The sequence below is a fragment of the Anser anser genome (genome assembly GCF_964211835.1).
Source record: "Anser anser genome assembly, chromosome: 1".
Lineage (NCBI taxonomy): Eukaryota > Metazoa > Chordata > Aves > Anseriformes > Anatidae > Anser > Anser anser.
The window spans coordinates 47594726-47615233 of record NC_139720.1 but is presented as its reverse complement, the minus strand read 5'-3'; the positions used below and the strand labels follow the sequence as shown (position 1 = coordinate 47615233).

At 36.8% G+C, this 20508-nt stretch overlaps 1 protein-coding gene across 5 annotated transcripts in view; it reads right to left on the bottom strand.

The window, feature by feature from the left end:
* The window catches only part of CDK17 (cyclin dependent kinase 17), a 133274-nt gene that overhangs the window by 57680 nt on the left and 55086 nt on the right, over positions 1–20508 (bottom strand). For 4 of the 5 annotated variants that reach the window (XM_083845322.1, XM_083845325.1, XM_083845324.1 and 1 more), the window contains one exon: positions 2172–2320. In XM_083845322.1, coding sequence (XP_083701448.1) covers positions 2172–2289 — 118 coding nt within the window. In that variant the 5' untranslated portion in view covers positions 2290–2320. Of the gene's footprint in view, positions 1–2171; positions 2321–6687; positions 6813–20508 lie in introns of all 5 variants that reach the window. The other variant, XM_083845323.1, reaches the window with a different exon arrangement.

Here is a 20508-nt window from a genome sequence, read left to right as displayed (position 1 = left end):
CTTTCGCCAGAAGAGAGAACTCATTTCCTGTCTTTTTTTTTCAGCAATTGTTGCCCAAATCTTGTCTCCTATGATCCATCTGAGAACTACTCCTTCCAAAATATCTTAAATAGTGGGAAAGTTAAGAGCTTCCTTTAGCAAAGCAGGACTATATGGTGTAGCAAGCATTTTTCCAACCTTACTTTCTAAGAGTTTTTGAAGGAAAAAAACAAACAAGGTATACTATCTTGTTCATCTCTGTAAGATCAAAGTTAAAACTGATACTAATACAAGCACTGTAAAAGTATCAGAAAAGGGAAGCAAATGGCAGTAAAACTTTTTTAAATGACAGAAGTGGATTAAAGATTACATGTAGCAACAGTACAATCTGTGTTTACTATCCTTCCTCTTTGAAAAAGATCTACAACACTTTAATGTATCCAAAGGTATTCTATTATGGCATTGACAACATCTTGCAGTTCTAAACATAGTATGTATTATACAACAAAATATTGGCATATATTGGCATATAAGCTTCCTTTTGGCCAATGAGATAATGTGGAAAGCAAAGTAAAATGAGTATTGGAAGATAAATAAATAATTTGTAACTAGAAACATTTTAAATATCTACAGAGAAGTTAAGTCTGTCAAAGTTGGTTGAGAAATATGCAAAAGACATCTAAATATTGCTGCTTGAGATAATTCTCATATATTATAAACCACAAATAGAGTTATACAAGGTTTAGGATAGCATGAGCTCACATTTCAGAAACAAATTATTGTGTTCCTTCTACCTTGAGCTAGAACACAGAACGTGATCCAGTTTAAATCAAAGTCTTTTTATTCTTCCTGGATGCAGTTTTCAACTGAATCATTTCAGTAACCCAGTTCACTACATTCGCTGGTGCTGGTGACAATTTTTGATGCTTATTTCCCAGCACAGAAGTAATATTCTTAGCACTTACTCGCATAATGGAATCAATCTATCAGAAGTATACAGAGGTCTGAAGAAAATATGAGTCAGTAAGAAAGGCTAATACAAGCAAAACCATGTTGGACAACTGCTCAGAATGTCTCAGAAAGTATTTTATACATACTAGTGCAAAAATACTACAATTATTGTTTTGGAGTAGATCTGTTATATAAATGCATAAAGCTCTAACAGACATCATTTTCCAAGCTATCAGGCACAGCCCATGATGAAGACAATAGCAATGAACAAGCCAGGGATTAAAGATAAAAATGAAAAACACGAATAGTTTTGTTTTGTCAAAGGTAAAGTCAGCTCGGTATGCATCAGATCTTGGATGGGGTTTAAAAGTCTGCAGGGCAAATTCCATTGCCTCTACTTCTGTTTAAATTTCCCAGTCTTGCCTGAATATTCCCACTGAATATTCAGAAACACTTATTGGTGTGAGGTGAAAAAAATTCCGATCACTTGATACTTGAGAAAATCTTAGATGTCAGCAGAACAAGAAATAATACTAATCAGCACAGAAAATGAAATATGACTTCGATGCTGCAGCCAAGGAAACAGAACAAAGAAACACAGTCTCTTCTAGTTGCTATTACTGCAACTTGGATTCAGATGCAGTTTTATCATTACCGTGGATATTACAGCAGCCAGTACGCTTATGGAATCAGCGAAAGAACTGAATAAGAATACACAAACAAGAGAGGTGTCCCAGATGCTTCTAAATGCCTTCATATTGTTGAAGAGAAGTTCTATTCAAAGACATGAAGAGGCGACAGAGTTCTCAGACTAGTGCACTACATCACCAATGATAATGTAAACGTTTTATTCAAAATACTTAAGCAATTATTATCAATATATTACTGAATAACGATTTTGGGAAATAAACTGAATTTGAAGCCATATGAAGTTGATTTAAGACCCTTTAAAGTCATACAATAAGGTGTTTATTGAAAGAGCATTACAATCCTTGCTGCTCACTACATTAAAATAGCAAATTAGGAAGCTTTGGATAAAGAGCTGTATAACAGTTTGATATTAAAGTAAACCAATAAACGACAACATATCAGACTGTTAAAAGAACTAGGCTAGTTAAATGTGAGTTAAATTAAAAGCTTGATAAGGAATTCCATGCAGCTATGAAAAATGAAAAAACCCAACACCATTCACTCAAGCAGGACCTGATCAAATTCGTATTTGAACGAAAAGATATGCTTACCATTATCTTTGCTGCTGTTCTCTTCAATTGTCATTTGTTCTGCTAGCTCAGACAATGATTCATCAATGGTCTGGCTTCCACGCAAGGTTAAGGAAAGTCTCCTCTTAAACTTTTTCATTCTATCAATATTAAGTCTGGCTTAAGGAAGCCTGAAAAGAGAGATTAAAAAACAAGAAGTGAAAAAAAATTAGTTAATCAGTAAACCAATTAACTCACATAAAAATGAAGGAAGACTTAAAGAAGTTTAAGTCAATATGCAAGTTATCCATAAAACATTAATATCCTTAGACAAAAGCAACTCTACTGGACTGAAGAAGAATGTCTAGAGACGTGCCCATACACTTTTGCAATTTTGGTAACTGTTAGAGAAAGCAAAAATCTTTGCTTAAGAAAAAAACATAACCGCTAATTCGATCGCTATTTAATTTTACAATCCAATAATAAAAATTAGCAGTCATTGGAAGACTTGACAAGCGCACACTACTGCCTCCTTTACCTGCCTATGTCACTGCACTCCCCCTACAGTCCCTGTCACCAAACCTGCTGAGGATGATGATGCTGAACCTTCGCTCCCTTTCAGCCCATCTGCTTAAGGATGACAGGTTACTGACCTGCTCTGTATCTTGCCCTTTTCACAAAAGGAGGAAGTGGACAACACTAAAAGCCTTAAACACAAATGCAATTCTCAAACCCAATCCTACCTAGGGAGATGATAGCCAGGACCTGACAATGACAGCTAGGATGGATGCTTCTCTCCAGTCAGGCAATAAGACTAAACTGGGAACAAACCAGAGGCACCTTCTCTGTGGAAAATGGTAGGCAAACAAAGAAGCAATAATAACAAAGGTATAGGTAGATAAGCATGTTGCCACAGGTCTAAGCTGGTAAGTGAACTTTGTCATGTAAGGGCAAACACATGGTGCACTGCAATAAGCACACTTCTTTCATTTCCCCCTATGGATAATTCACCCTAAATGTTATTTCACAGGAACTTGTTCATCTGCTCATAGCCTCCAATACACATATACAGGCAATGTCAAACACAAGCACAGCATACTTGTATTTCTGAGCTGCTCTTATCTTTTCTCCTGCTTCTATCAGCCTCTTCACACTCCAAAATGCATAATTCGCATACAAAATTAGAAAATCAAGTTTTGCCTGATGTCCTCCTCCAGAGAAATGCAAAAAGTAGTACTTTAAATATCTACGCTGAACAACAAATTCTGAATATGATTACTGTTATATTGACAACATCCCTCTAAGCATACACTTCGCAACTGCGTAGCTTACTCTTTGTCTAGATATTAGATAATAAAAAGGAGAACAAACTGGTGGAAGAAGCTGGAAGTTGCTGCTAATGGTAGGAGAACGCCTATGCACCCTAAAACATCACAAGGCTATGCTGCATGCTACAGTAAGTAACACATAGGGATGGATAAAAGATGACCTTTGGGATTTGAGCCCAACAGCCTGAGATGAACAATACAAACACTGACAAAGAAGGAATGGTGTCCAAGGGGAGAGAGGTAGATTACAAAACAAGGTTAACGCCTTATACAGCCACAGCTACTACAGTAGTAGGCAGAAAGAGGCATTGTGTACAGACACGTAGAAAAAAAAATAACCTTCTGGAGATGCAGTTAGGCCATCAGTTTCCAAACTGTACTCTTCTTTTAATGCATTTCTGTACGTGCAATAAAGCCACACCTTAGCATGAATAATTTCTATCTCCTCTCACTCAAAAGCAGGATATTCTTATTGTTAAGAAACTGAACTCAGAGCATGTTCCAAGAGAACATTTACTTTTCCTGTTCAGGACCTGCTCTAAAGAAGTTATTTGAGACTGTTGTGTTTCTGTGTTTATTTTAACTTTTCCAAAATGCTGGCCTATGTTTCTTCTTAAAAATTTAGTCTTTAAAAAAATATATCAGGGCACATTCTTTATTTGTGGTTTCACTCAGTTCTCCTACAGTGTTTTTGAAGCCTGCATCTCCCTACATGTATTACTCTCAAAAAGGATACATGGAATTTTTAGCTATGTAATGCCCTAAAGCTAACTGAAAGCACAACAATTTCTTTCCAATTTTCCACTTGGGCAGTAACTGAAAAAACAGATGCCTTTATATGGAAACAGGCTGTTCCTGGCTTTTAATCTTGCAAATATTTAAGCCTACACAATTTGCTAATCAAAAAGATGATCTACTGCTGAACAGTATTACATACAAATGAACAGAGACAGATTAGAAAATCCAAGAGATTCTAAATCTCAAGATAATATAAAAGTACATATTTTGTTAACTATACTTACAAAATTCCTCCTGTCACAGAAGGGTTCGTGGAGTGCTGAAGCACTAATTTTACCAAGATTCTGAGCAAGTTCAGGACTTGACTTTGAAAGAATTTAACAGTAAAAAGGAATCAGGAATGGGAATCCACATGCAAGTAAGTGCTTCCTTCTACTGAAATGTAATTAATGTTTTTTTTAAAATGGAAAAAAAGTTGCTCACTGATATGAAACTAAATTTTCCTGTTCCTGCCTTAAAGCATCAGTATTCTTGCTAATTCAGACATGTAGAGGATATATATTAAAAACAAACAAACAAAAAAAAAAAGAAAAGCAATTTAGAAGGAGTGACCAGCATTTAGCACTCGAGAATGTCCTGACTTTTTGACTTCTTCATCCTCACTTGTGGCCAAAATTGCAGAACCTGATAAATCCTGGTATTTGGAGACAAGGTCTCAGAGAACAGATCTTCCAAAATACAATCTACACAACCCAAAGGTAGCACTGGTTCTCTAAAATGACAGCAACTTCAGAGAAAGGGTGATTTTAATTCACTGAAACAAAATTCGAGGGAAGTAATCTGACATTCATTTTCACCAGTTTGTAATAGATGCATGCTTATTTTCACTGTTTAACAGGAAACCTGGCAAATCTAAAATGGAGTTACTTGATTAGTAATATACATCCAGTGGTTATGATTAGATGCAGTAAGACTGATGATTTTCCCCTAAGTTCTTAGTAATTGTGAGATGAATGCGCACTGTTGTTTTTGTTTGGAGCTTTAGAACAGAACCCAGAACAGAGCCACCAGCAGAAAAGAGATGAAGATAAGTGCAGGCCTCTCCTTCACTATGAGTCCAGAGGAGGGCCATGAGGATGATCAGAGGGCTGGAGCACCTCTCCTATGAAGACAGGCTGAGGGAGTAGGGGTTATTCAGCCTGGAGAAGAGAAAGCTCTGAGCAGACCTTACAGAGGCCTGCCAGTGCCTAAAGGGGGCCTACAGGAAAGTTGGGGAGGGACTCTGTGTCAGGGAGCGTAGCGATGGACAAGGAGTAATGGCTTTAAACTAGAAGAGGTTTAGATTAGACACTGGGAGGAAATTCATTACTATGAGGGTGGTGAGGCACTGGCACAGGCTGCCCAGAGAAGCTGTGGATGTCCCATCCCTGGAGGTGCTCAAGGCCAGGCTGGATGGGGCCTTGGGCAGCCTGCTCTGGTGGGAGGTGTCCCTGCCCATGGCAGGGGGTTAGAACCAGGTGATCCTTAAGGTCCCTTCCAACCCAAACCACTGATTCTATGACTTGACTGTTCTGTTTTGTGGATTTATCTACTCTGAATTTCAAATTTGTATCCAAAACAACTATTTGAGATGTCATAGCAGATAGATGCATACACTTGAATGCAGCTAATGGAAATTCTAGTCTTCTGCAGACAGAATGAGGACAGGCAATCTGACACGGTACTATCTGTTACAACCCAGAAAAGCTATCAGAGACATATTTGTTCAATCCTTAAACTGATAGGAAGGAAGAAATAATGTATTAAAGGCACTGCTCCTTCTTACAAATGACTTCCAGTCTAACCCTCAACAGTTGGTTTTCATCGTTAGAAGCACCACTATTAAATCCTTCCAAACTATACTAAAATTTACCTTTCATACATTTTTCTCCTCAGAACCTGCAACAAAAAGTTTCCAATGCTCACTGTCATTAGCTCAGTTTGCTTCAAACTCCCATTTCCCTCTCAATGTCATTTAAAAGTATGCATTTCTAAAAACAAACTCCCCAGTTTTTAAATCATCAAGGTAAAATCAGATTTAAACATGTGGGTTCTGGCTCCCTTTCTCTGTATCAGGCCCATCCTTCCCACAATGCCTGTACTACAGCACTTTCCATTTGGCCAAACCAGATGTCCACAATACCCTGGATATATAGCAGAAACATATTAAAGCATTTACATTCTATATTAATATCTAGATTCCACACTCATCAAAAATCAGAGGCCTTATAATGCTGATAGCTAAAATCCTGTCCCCCCCCACCTCCCAGCCCCCGATACGGTGAAGTGAAAAAAAGGAATGCAGGTCTTTATATGCAGTTAGCGTATGCTATGTGCTTAATCCTTGTAAGCTTAAACAAATTCAGCTGAAATTTTCAGAAGCAATGAAAATATTTAACAGCTTACATTTTAGCTGGTTTATTTCAGGAGGGTCAAAGATACTGATGGCTCACCAAGATCTGGCTGATTCAAAGTCCTTTGAAGTCAGTGGGAACCCGTCCTTGAACTTCAATAAGCTTTGGATCAGACTAAGCGCTGACTCTTCTGTTTCCAGATGTTAAATTGCATTAAGATGCATCTACACAGAGATTAAGCATTTTAAAATTTACTTTTCCACTTAGGCACACAATGAAGCTGCTACTTGATTGTTTTTACAAGCTGCTTTACAAGAGGGTGAGGTGCTTCCCAAACATCTAAAGGCAGTTAGAAAAACTCATTATCTGAAGACAACAGCTGAAGTGGGAGGAAAGGACAAGTCCAGAAACCTTCAGTACCAGCAGCCTGTAGCAACAGTGTGGACACGGGATGGGTCTTTGTACTGGGTATGGCCACCACAGTCTTAAAGAAGTGCTAAGGGACTAAAGCCACCGGCCGGGGACATAAAAGAAAGCAGACCGCAGCATGGCCAGTCTGAAGGGCTGGATGCTCACCGGGTAGCCCAACATCAGGTCCTAGGATGGAAGAAGGCAAACACATATCAGGGGCACCAGCCCGATTCTGTGAAATGTACAAAGTGGTACATTTCCACTGCAGTGGGCCAAATTGGGTGAAGATGTTTTTTAAAAAGTGAAAAAAGGTACAAGTATGGCAGTTTGGTAGAGATCTGAAGATTCCATTGAGACTTACATTTTTTAGAATCTAAGATGGAAAAATCAAGTATGCTATTATTGACTGAAGAATAAAAACTGTCCGCACTACCAGAAACAAGAACAGCAAGAACCGTGACACTCTCTCTCACGCGGTCCTTGGTATTGCAGTTCTCCGTGATTCTCAAAATCCCTGGCATCATTCACTGTGTCTTTCAAAGCTGAGCAGTTGATCATTCAACCTTCCACCAGCGTTTTAATTACACCAGTTGCATGTCTGTTATTTTCAAGCACATAATAAACTATGTGTCATTCGTTTGGCCGCATTAATAACTTTAGATGCATATCATTCAGGAATAAGTATTTCTGAAGGTGATAATCCAAGCTTGTGTCAGAAAGAAGTCTGAAAAACTCAGTAATGAAAACAACATTAATTAAAAACAGAAACAGGAAACACCTGTCAAGGATATTGTCCCCTTAATCTAAAGAAGAAAAACAGCTTTCTGTAGTTTGCTTTTATTAAACTGTTCTCAATCTACCTGAGTTTGGAAAAGGAAAAGAAAAAAGCTACTGATGACACAAACATCTTGCACATCAAATACAGAACAAAATTAATTACACTGTGAAATATACAGCTAATTCATCTAGGATCATAAACCAACAGTTTGACTACTTGTAAAATTCACATCTAATAAAGATGCACTTCCTTACAATCACAAATCCACTCTAAAAGAATAGATTATACATGTGGCATCTTACTCATTGCATCTGTTCCAACTTGCATTTGTTCACATCAGGCCAAAAAAGTAATTCTACTGAGTTTTTCCATGCTCAGCCTTTAGAAACAACGTGACTGGCCAACTAGACTGTCTTCTTGTTAGGAACAGAACCACTTCAAAAATTATCTTTTATGCTGCATTTGGTCGAAGAACTGACATCGCGCAGATAGAAGCAACATCTAACAAACAAGACCCTTGTTACCAATTAAAAAAAAAAAAGCATGAAGTCAAATATCAGCGCCTAGTTTGACCTCCCAGCAACAGAAAAAAAAAAAAAGTCAAAAGGACCTTCACAGCCTCTTCTTCATGAATAAGACAATATTCAATATGGAATTTATCTTCTATGGTGAGGCCCCTTTTTATGTATTTATAGATCGCAGCCAATTAATTACTGAAAACTGGAAGCACAAATGTATTCACAAAGCTTAACTTCTTATCACAGGCTGGTTTTCCTATCTAATGTAGGCAAAGAGGCTCCTCCCAACGTGAATAAGAGCATCTATATTCAGCTCCTGATCTAGATCATCAACTGGAAGAACCTTTGCATACAGAGGAAACATATGGAAATTGGCCTGTCCTAATTTAATTTAGATTAGGAATGCATTTCCTTTTCTCCCTCCTTTTGCCTTTAAATAGTAATGAAGTACAGAAATCAAAACAAATCAAAACAAAACCACAAAACCTTTACATTTAAAAACAAAGAAACAAAAGCAAACATGAGAATAATTATTCTGGGTGTATTTAACTATACCACTGGTTCAGGAATTGAAAGGAACAACCTCCCCCTGGCCTGCCAAAGGGTCAAATCTGGTAGTCCTTTTTCCTGTCATATACTTACCTTTTTTCTCTTGGACTCAGAAAGTTTTACTTAGGCAATCACAGCAAGATTACATATTTTAAAACGTACACACATATTCTCTCCTGTACACACTAGCAATATCAAATAACAAAAAATATCAATAAAGGCATTGTATTTTATATCTCCCTAGATTAGATAGGTTGTACTAACGCTTCATGTTAATGATTAAAGGTTCTGTTCTCTCACCAGCCAAGTGAAAAAACACAGTACATGTCTGGTTAAATTGGCTGACATTTAAGCCAACAAAATCAATGAGCTGACTGGCAAAGCTTCTTGCATTTGCTGTTAGACCCATAAACCGAAAGTCTTTTTTCCCTCTTGTAGGGGAAGGCAAAAACCAGAAGACTACATGAATATAACATATATATTACCAATGAGCCATGGAACTTTCCATCTCTAAATATACAACGAGTACTGGAAACCAAAATGTCTGTAATGTGACTGGGTTGGATTAATACACTTAAAGTGCCTTAACACAGCTTCTGAAAAATATATCTCTAAAAACTGTGCACGGAAAGCTTGCTGCCCCCTAACACGGAGATTGCTTTAGTAACCAATTTACAGTGTTGCAGTCATCACTTCTGGGACCACCTTTCTTTAGCCTTGCAAACGAGCCAGTCTTCGGAAGAAAACTTAGCAGAAAACCTCTTCAAGGCTCAAGAATACTAACTCTAAAACTGAAAATGAACTGCACTCTTTTGAGGGCCTGAACTATTTTATCAATAAAACGTCTGGACTTTCAAAAGATAAAGGGTTTCTTTTATTGCCAGGATTCGGGCACAAAATGGAAGAATCTCACACAGGAGCACCTTTGCTTAACTTCCAGTAGTTCTCAGTCTAGCAACACCTGTCCTGGAAGCAACTTTCATGATTCGTCTTCAATACTTGCTTTTTGTTGTGCGCACAAACAAAAAATTACATTTACAACCTAAGACTTAGGCCAATGAAAAGCTTCAACTTATCTCAATATTTGTGAATCAAGCACCACAAAATACAACAAAACCACTGTAGCACTGTAAAGTAAGATAAAAACTAAAGACATCACTGATTTGGCTAAACAAATAATAGTTACAAAAATTTCTAAGCAAAATTTTGAAAAGTTTTGGTCTTTTTCTCTTAAAACGGAAATGAATTACAATTGGCCGAAAAGGCCTTACATTAAAACCCATAACCAAAAAAAAAAGTAAAACCAAGCTCTTCCACAATTACTGTACGTGTACATTTCTGTGCATATAAGTAATATCAAAGATGTCAGGAATGGTTTAAAAAGACAGCTTTGGATGCATTCCTCTCATACTTCTATAGGTGTGCAAAAGGCAACTCATCGAAAAAAAACTGCAAAGGAAATAAAGCAATTTATTTTTTAATTTTCTTTGGGGGGTGAATAAAGCACAGTGTAACAACACGGAGAATTTTCAGTTAGTTAAAAAGAGACAACATAAACAGTATGTTCTATGGTATGTTCTACAACATACATGATATTTTCCCTATTAAGAATGACCGGCCACATTTAATAGCCGATGCACTGAAGTCATTACATTAGGACATAAAACAAGATATTAAGATAAAATTGGTGTGATAGAACAGGCTCTTTGGAGATTTATTTAATGCATTAGATGTATGCTCAATATATTCTGTTTTTCTAGAGATTTCTGATAACAACGAACAGTGGTACAATTACTATTTCTGAAACAATACAGAGATGGAATACCTTGGCTAAAACTAAGAAAGTCACTGCTGACAGAAACAATAGCCTAAACAAGTTTTTCATGGTCAGGCTCAGTATGTGTAAAACCTCCACAGAGAGATTTTAAAGACAGTTCTAAATAGGGAGTAAATAAATTCACTCTAGCAATGAACAATCTCTGAACTGTGGTTCAAAAATGCATTAGAATTAATAAATATATTTTACCTAAATAAATGTATAAATTGCTGTGATTTGGTAATTTTAAAAACTCACAAATTCCTGTATTTTCTTTCCTTCTCCAATCATGTAATTGATACAACTCCAGAAATACCTCGCTAACAGACAAGCTCTGTACAACAAGTCAATTGCAAATTTTTCTGCTGTATTAATTTTTACATAGCAGTCAAGATGTCCCAGCATGGGACCAATTTGTTCTGTTGCAACCTTCAGACAAATGCTGCTACATCTGTCTGAAATGTTCCTGCTGCCATTTAATGGTCAACTGGATACGCACACGGACTCGGAGTGCTCCTGCTCTCATTTCAGTACCCATTGCCAAAGATACTAAACACGTAAGACACTATGCCTAATGCAAAGCATGATCTAGCTGAGAACCTGGGAAAGAAAGAAGAGTTTTGATCTATGTTTGGATCCATAAATAGTTGTGTTGACAACAGCAAGGTGGTGGCAACATATTGTACAAGGCAGAGGAGAAAAAGCATGAGATTGCTTAAGTCAACTTAATACCTTCCTCGAAGTAGAGCACTGACCACTAGTGTACATCAAATGCAACATCAGACTGTCCAGCAATGCGGTATTGCTGCTGTGTACTAGAAAGGTGACCCAAAAAAACTGCAGAGCTTTGCCTTTAGCCTATTTAGCCTTGCTTATCAAAAACTGGGAGATAGCATAAATGCAACCTATGAATAATATAAAGGACAACTGTGCAAACGTGGTTAAGGAAAGCTGACATGGGAAAACAAGAACAAATGGATATGAAACGAAGAACAAGCATTCAGCGCAAGCACCTTCATCCTCGAATAGCTGAGGCTGTTCCCACCACGTAATGACCATGCGCCGGTTCTTCTTCATGCTTCTGCTGCAGTGACGTCCCGCTCCCAAATAAAGTCACCCTACCAAACCTCACAACAGGTACTTTCCAGGGTACTTTCAAGGAACAGATAAAAAAAACAGTACCTCTTCACTTAAACATACAAAATAAGGCAACTGCCATACATCAAGCTGTCACAACTTCACTGTCGGTGTACAGACAAGAACCCTACGCTAAGACTAACAGATTTGGAGAATGAGGATTTTTCTGTACCACTGGGTGTTACTTTTCCCTCTCTGCGCAGGTAATTCTTCTTTCTGTGGCTTCTACACACAGTCTTAAATATTACTCTGCCTCCAAGTGACTGAGACTGTCCAGACAAGAATTCCTAAATTCCGGAACGCAGCAAAACAACTCAATTACAAATACGCAATTTGGGCAAGTCTGGCTAACCAGCTGAGAGGCCTCTTCCATTCCAGGCTGGACAAATAGCACAGCACATCGAAGGACACTACTCAGACTTTACATTACCTTCTCTCAGTAGGGGCAATTCTGTGCCTGAAGGCAGCAAGTCTCCCGGGCCTTCAGCAAAGACCAGGATTAATGAACACATCTCCCTTGGCAGTGATAAGAGGTCAGCTAGACTCAGGAACCAGGAGACAAATGGCAAGCAGTAAAATGGCAATGGGCTAATCTATAAGTAAATGACAGGTCAGTGAGACAGCATTAATATATGGGGAAACTGGGAGAGTAGCAACTATTAATGTCAATCAATAATATTAAACCATACATGAAAAATTAGCAAACAAAAACATAATCACACTCTAGATTTTTTTTTTTTAAACAGAACTGATACAGGTAAAATAATTGTGACTAATACCAGGTAAGCAACATTGATCTGTCAACAACAGCAGGTGTACACACCTGAAATCAGAATTTCTCCAGGATCCTTTAAGCCAGAGTAAAGATAACTGGGTACTTCATTATGAGAAGAAAGCAGTAAAAGGATCACACGGCCCGTACATAGCACTGCTAATGAGCACATCGTTGTGCTGGGCAGGCCCATTTGCTCTATTTTGTTTTCCTGCCAGAAGGAGGAAGTGGAATTTTGTTTGTCTTCAAAATTATTTCTTCTGAATTACTGTCGTGACCACTATTCTGCTGTTAGAATCTATCACGTAGGCAGTCTCTTCCTGCCATGGATGATACCTTCCGCAGCAAACTAATTCGCATTCTCAATCTCAATCGCATTGCAGAGGCTGATGTTGCTACTGCTGTCAGTGACCTGGATAACGCTGCCAAACGGCAGGATTTGTCTCACAAAGAAAATGTTTTATGAATAGGTAAACCTGAATTACTGCCTATACAGGGAGATACTCAACATTCCCTAGAGAATATAACTTCAGTAACGTTTTACGTCACAGTCTAATATAGATCTATCCTGAAAGCAATTTTTTCAGAGAAGTGCTGAAGCAGTTTTGCTCTAAAACTCCAGGGGAGAAAAAAAATGAGCGCTAACCATTATTATAATGCCACCAGATGACATAAAACTCAAAACAGTCCCGCAGAGTTGCTCAAGGACATGTAGGACCAATATTTCTCTACACCAAGAGAGCAGTCCAAGCTCCTGTAAGTCCTTCCTCCTTCCCCATGACATTCTTGCAGTAACTTGGTTTCCATAACGCCATTTGCTGTCTGGAGTCTCTGGGCTGCTAGATGCATGTACCAGAAAATTTATTTTACCACCCAAGCATGCTACTGTTGAAGAGTAACAAGAAGAATCCCTTACACTGCAGTTCATTCTGTTTTTGTAACTAGGATCCCTAAGCCTGAAATTAAATACTCTGAGAAGTTGCTATGGAGCAATGCAGTTTTCACTTGCAGTGCCTGTACTTCTGCAGTTTCACTTTCATTAAAATCAGTCTACATTTCTGTTTAATAAAAGGGAACCCAAGAGAAGGCCTTCAAAAGGAATAGTCATCTCTTCCTCATTAGTAATTTATAAAAGCACAAAGTAGTCAAGTTATGACGCCATCCCTCCAGTGTCTATCTCTGATCAAGGTTTGTCAGAGATCACAAGAAACACTTTTTGGAGGGATTTTTACTAGGGTATCACAAAGATTGTATTTACATAATTTCTGACATAATCTGGGGATTTCCTAGCTCTTCTGTATGATCCTCGCTGCCTCAGCAGCTCTTTCACTGTGAAGCTATGGTGACCACAGACTAAGATTCCTTGTGAAGGAAGGACTGTGGGCTGACACTCCTCCTTCCTTTACTTGGTCAGGCATGCATAAACTTGCCTTCTGTGAGATAAATGAACTCACCATTGGGCTTTTAAAATTTTCTTTTTACTACATTTGAGAACTCCTTATTTTGGAACTTCAGAACCACCTTGCCTTATTTTTTCTGCTGCCCTCAAAACACAAAGTGAAACAATTTCAACAGCTCTAAGGAGGTACTATGGATACTTCTATAGTCAGTTCTGCTAATTCTTGAGGCTGTCCCAACAACTATACTTTCCACCTTTATGAATGCATTCCTATTTAAGAGGAGAGGCTTCAACATAATGCAGATGAAGAGCTCAGGATACTAAATTATGAGAACCTAAAATGGGGCAATAAAATCCACCAGAGAACTATAAAAATGTCATAATATAGCAAGACGATCAATGTTTAGAGAATTATTCCATAAATTAGGAGAGCTGTGTTCTTCACAACTTAGCTATCTCTGCTACTGGACACAGGGTCAAAAATGCAGTTATTGAACATGCAGGAAGAAAATACAGACAAATTTTTATCTGATTATGAAAGACTTCCCTTCTGAATTCATTAACGTTATTTAGAAAAAGAGTTGTATGAGAACGTTGTTGATGGCAGCCAACGTGGTACATATGAAGTGCCTTCTGTCTGACTAAGATTTCAGAAGCACATACACTATTGCTTTACACAAAAAAAAACAATAAAACATACTCAATTTAATGAAAGCAAACGTAGTTTCCAAGAATTCAAGGCTAAATTTGCTGCAATAAAGAGATGTTGTTAAATGATTATTTCATGATTTATAAATATTTGTATATATTCCTGTTTAACAATTTATTAAAATTTTAATAATTTAGTTCAATTTCCAGAGAATGAACAAGTCAAAATATGTATTATCTTGGTTACTGTTACTGAAACCAAACAAAAATAAAAGAAAACTGATAATGGAGAAATCTGATACAGAAATCTATGGAAGGGGCAAGCAGCCAAGTGAACATACGAAAACTGTACAGGTTATGAAGACCACAACTCTAGCCCCTTTTCAAAGACTCGTGTTTAACAGCTCTAACTTGTACTTTGCTGTCCACATTATAATTTATGTAAAAGCTACTTCAATTGTCTGTTCAGCTTATCAGTATTCAATTACACTAAAGCATATGAGCCACTGAAGAAAAATGCAGTTCTATCATCATGCAGCCCTTGGGGGAAAAAAAAAAAAGTATAAAAGTATCAGCTATTTTCATTTCTAATATCCTACCAATACTGTCTCTACTTAAAAAAAAAAAAAACAAAAAAAAAAACTTTGCAAATTACATGTCAGGAGCAGTACACAAAAGCTTCCTTTTGTTAGGGAAGTCACCTTGGAATATACAGTTGAAAAAGGTTACAACAAAAGAATTTTCAAGGCTAAAAGTAAATCGATGTTTCCATGATAAAGCAACTACAGCCACTGAAGAGGGATGCTTCAGCACTGAATTGCAACTAGGAATGAACGGCAGCCATATGCAAACTATGAAATGACAGGAGGGGAGGAAGAGAAGAAGAGAAGAAAGTCACAAGGTATTTAAAAGAAAAGTAAAGGAAGAAAGTACTAGAGTAAGCTACATGCAACAAGTTCTCTCACCAATAAAAAGGGAAAATGGTAACAGGGACTTGGTCTCCATCGTAAGACTGTATTGGGCTACCTAATTACTAGATCAAAACTCCACACACTCATGCAATGCAAAGCAGCAGAGCTCTCTGGCTTCCCTGTACGAATTGTTCAAAACACTTTGCATCTGTAATTCTGTTCCAATTCATCCAAATCCAAATAGAAATCTTGTTTTATTCAGAAATAAGGTAATATTCAAAGTTTTTTTTTTTTTTTAACTGAATTCATTTTCATTCATCCCCCGTAGGTAAATCAATAACAATTTCTTTACTGAAACAGCAAAAGACATGCCATGATTTATGCGAGAATGCTAGCATAAAAACAGATGACAACTCTTACACAGAATGAGAGACAAAGCAGTACACAAACTTCTTTCTTGCATAGCCTAGCTAACATTTTCAACGTGTTGCAAAAAAATTTACTATATTGTTTTGCTTATTAAATCAGATATATTCTAAAGCAAAAGCAAACCACTTTAAGCTATGAATTCAGTTCCATTGACCAAAACTTTTTTTTTTATATAAATCTTCTACTGTTTTTAAACAGCCCACAGTAAAAAAAAAATAAAAAATTACTCTAGTCTGTGTTTTTAAAATTCTGTTACCTTGCACATGAAATTTAGGTAGTCCTTTCAAATATGAAGTAGATCGCTAGCCACCCATTACTCTGCCACCTGTGTTCAGCCCCTTAAACTAGACGGCCAATTTAAAATTCATGCAGATGAAACTATTCAAGTAAAAATACTGAAGTGTGCTATTATTTCTAATCATCTTGTACTCTGCATAGGAGTTTCTTCAATTTCAAATAGCTTCGACTAAATAAGAAAAGGTTGAGAAAAATACATGACTCAGCCAATTTGACAGGAAGGTTTGATATTTTACATAATTCCGAGTTGGCACAATGCATATTCATATGTGGCTGTGGTAATTACAATTAAAATTTCAAATACTATAAACTACTAACCTGCAACAAAGTGTTTTAAATCCTTAAAATGAGGGAAATACACTAACAGCCGTACAATAACACAATCCTTAAGCCTAAATATTAATGACAGAACTGATTTCTTGGGAGCAAAAGAGATTCTTCTTTACTGTGAAAATTCTATAAGCTACAGTTAAAAGCTGTATGGTGATCAGTGCTGATTTTTCTGTTCTTTTTCTCAAGACTGTTTTCTTTTTAAACTATTTTAACTTGAGTGAACAGCAAAAGAGACAAGACTGCTTAGATACTACTTAGGAATGAATGTATTATTACTGAGGGTACAGATATTTAAAATATTTGTACAGTTTGACTGTACGTAAGAGCAGGTATGGCTAAACAACAGATACCTGATCAAATAGAAAAAAAAATAGCGATACAGACACTGACGTTAACCAGCTACCTGATGCTTTCACCCCTGAAAGTGGCTAGTCTCACCATTGTGCCCCAAATGGATACATCTATTAAGAAACATAATAAATATTAACATGAATATGGAAAAAGCATGCAATTATCTTCATTGTATTTCCATGACTACTGTTAAAAAGTACATAATCTAGAAACAGCACTTCTGGAAAGAAAATAATGTAAGCAATATACCTATATAGTCATCTTTGAGGAAGACTACTCTGGACAAAGGTACATAGCTATCTTCAACTCTCTCCTGGGATCATTTTAAGTCATGCAGTAGATGACTTCGGATTAAATGCTCAGATAAGAAGTTTACAATGAGTTGAAACATGAAATATGTTCAGAAAAGTTAAACATCAAAATTCAACAAGGAGTTGTAAAACATGGTAAGTCAATAATATGGAAACATATTATTTTTTTCCTGACAATTTTCAGGAGAAAAGTTCAACTTTAAAATTTTCAATTTCAAGTTCAAATTTTTAAGTTCAACTAAAATCCTGACATCAAACCATAACACATTAACTTGGGTTTACAATCTGTTTTTTCCATCTTCTTCCCCACTATCTCGTCCATAATTATTTTATCTTGTATAACCTTATAATTAAATATTAAAACCCCATTCAGAAGTTAACATCTTGCTATTCTAACAATGGAAGAACGTAAATACATTTTGCAGTTTCTTCTGCTCAGACCCAATTCCATTATGAAGGACACTGCTCAGAAAAGCTTTCAGAATCTTGATTATGCCTTAAAGGTAGGGGACTTGGTGTGTGTGCTCATCTCTTTTTTTTTTTTTTTTTAACCTTAATGCAGCATTCGAAAAAGAACCCCATTAAGCTCTTGCGAACCACATGCAAGTTGAACCTGACTCTCTGCAGTTAAACCAAACACAAAAACCTAAACCTTTCAAGCAAAATAAAAAAGAGCACTGACAATGGATTTAATCTCTCAGCTGTTCATGGTCTCTACAGTATCAGAAGTCTCATGTTCCAGATAAGACCACAATGTTTTCTTAACTGCATGTGTTTATAAGACCCTATGAGTGCCTTTAAAATCCACACCACTATGCCAGCATAGCTTTACAACATTCTCCTTACATAAGTGTACTTCCATATGCATTTTTGCTCTTCAGTTTATTTTTCCTCGTGTGTCACGGTTGATTCGTAATTGTACTAGATATGTGAAATATCAGTTCCCCAGCTCTGCCCAAGGTCATCTTTCTGCATGTAAAGGAAGATGTACATACAGCCAAATAAGCAACACTAAGAAGAATTTTGATACCTAAAGAACTAAATGGTACTTAGTGACTGAGGCTTCTACTGAAAGCATCAGAAATAACCTACAGAATAAATGGCAGACATCTTGACAAATACTTTTAGAACTGATTTTTTTCCTCATCTAGCAATCATTTTTAAAATGTCCAATTTTAAGATAGGCTAAAGTTAGTTCAAACATCAGCTACATTTTTTTCTTGGAAATGAAAATGTCCAGCTTTGCATGTTTACAATGAGAAATTGTCAAAACAAAACCCTATTCTATTTTTAATGTTGAGAGAAGCTGAGTGAATTATGTAGGAAACCCTATTCTTTTCAGGATACACATAAAATATATAAAAACCTGCATCATTCTTCTGAAGTTCCCAAACATGAATTAAGTAAGTTATCTTGACGAAAAGCTGACGAAATGAACAGGGATCAAATCAGAGATGTACACAACCAAGTCCTTTGAAAAATAAAGATCACCTATACTTTGGCTTTTCCAACTAAACTTTGTAGTTTGCACATCAATGGCAAATCTGAAATAGTGAATCAATTTGCTTATCAACCACCAAAATAGTTACTCTATCCCCATGAATCAATAAGTACCTATTCTATAGACTAGAGAATTAACACAAACGTATTAGAGTTAAATCTTAACTTTAAAAATCTTAGGAATCTAAACAAATCATATTCCTACTCTGCATACATAACAATGCACTAGTTTTTTCTTCTCTCTCTTTTTCGTATTTGTGTTTTCCATAAAAACTTTTATCTCAATATTGCCATCAGGCTGACAATATGGAAGTGAATTAATGCTAACTGTCCACATGCTTGTGAACACCTGATATCTAGGGAATAGGCAAAATAACCAAGTTATTAAAGAAAAGAAAACAAGGCAAAAGTGAATCATTGAAAACTAACTACTTGACTTTCCAGGAGCTAAAAAAAAGAAGGCTTGGTCTAAAGTCAAGAGGTTGCAAGCAATTTTCTAGTTCAATGGAATAAAGTGTCAGTAATGCCACGTAACCTGTTTTATAACATAAGTCTCACTGATGATTCAAACACATCGTGATCACTTAAGCTCATATACTTACCTGAATACACACGGAAGTTAAAAGCTGTCTACCCCCACAAGAAAAAAAAACTACACACAACAACAATGGAAGAGAAGTATTATGAGGATCATCAAATATCATTTCCCATAATACATTTTGTTATTCTTTATTTCAATATGACAGTAGAATACGTTCATATTAGTCCTGAAAACCTGCAACAGGTGACTACAATCCAACAAAACACATCGTTTCAAAATAAGCCATTGCCTCACAAAGCCTCAACAAGCACCGTGCCAGTCAAACACCCCAGCTTCAGCATTACATGTACTATTTTTTCCCCCTGTATACGTAGATTGTATTTTATAGTTAAAGCAGGAAATTGGTGTGTTTTTTGGGGTGTGTGTGTGGAATAAACATTCGCTGTCCACTTGCAATCACAGACTGAGGAACAGATTCGTTGTTGAAAAAATATTTACCATAGCCACTCAACATTGAAGTTAAATGGAATGTGAAAAACTGAAAAGGAAATGCCTGCAATCTGAAGGGAATAAAAATCTTCAAGTCATGGAAGGAGGAGACTGGAAGACTTCACAGAAAGTTTTATAACATTTTTCACAACTAATTCCAAGGAACTGCTGCTGTGGGTAGCAGTATGCAAACCTGTATTTTATAGCTTCGTGAAGTATCTTTACTGCTGTGACTGCAGCACAGACAGAATCTGAGATGATGAAAAAGTCATCACATTAGAGTTTTGAAAATTTTTCCTCTCATGTTTTTGTTTGAAGTGTTGCTACCTATCCTGTCCCAGCAATATGCCAAGCACAAACAGATCCAGATCCACAAGCTTTTGCAGCTTATGTTCTTACTAAGTTTTAGAAGTGCCTTCCCCTCTTGCTGGGAGGCAACCAGAGTATCAGGTGCAACTGTTTCTGAATTGCAGATACCTTTCCACTTAGAAAGGATTTCATCAAACATGCAGTGTCAGTGCATGTTAGCAAGTCCAACCTCTGTGGAAATATTCTCTGCCTAATAATATCGGTGCTGCCTGGACCCCCAAAGATACCACCATCATGAAAATAATGATTTTATTTCCACTTAAAATCTACAGAAAGAATTGCTGTCCTGCAGAATTAAACATTAATCTGCTCTATTTCTTCTCAAATTTCTTTTAAATTTAGCTTTTATCACTATCTTTCT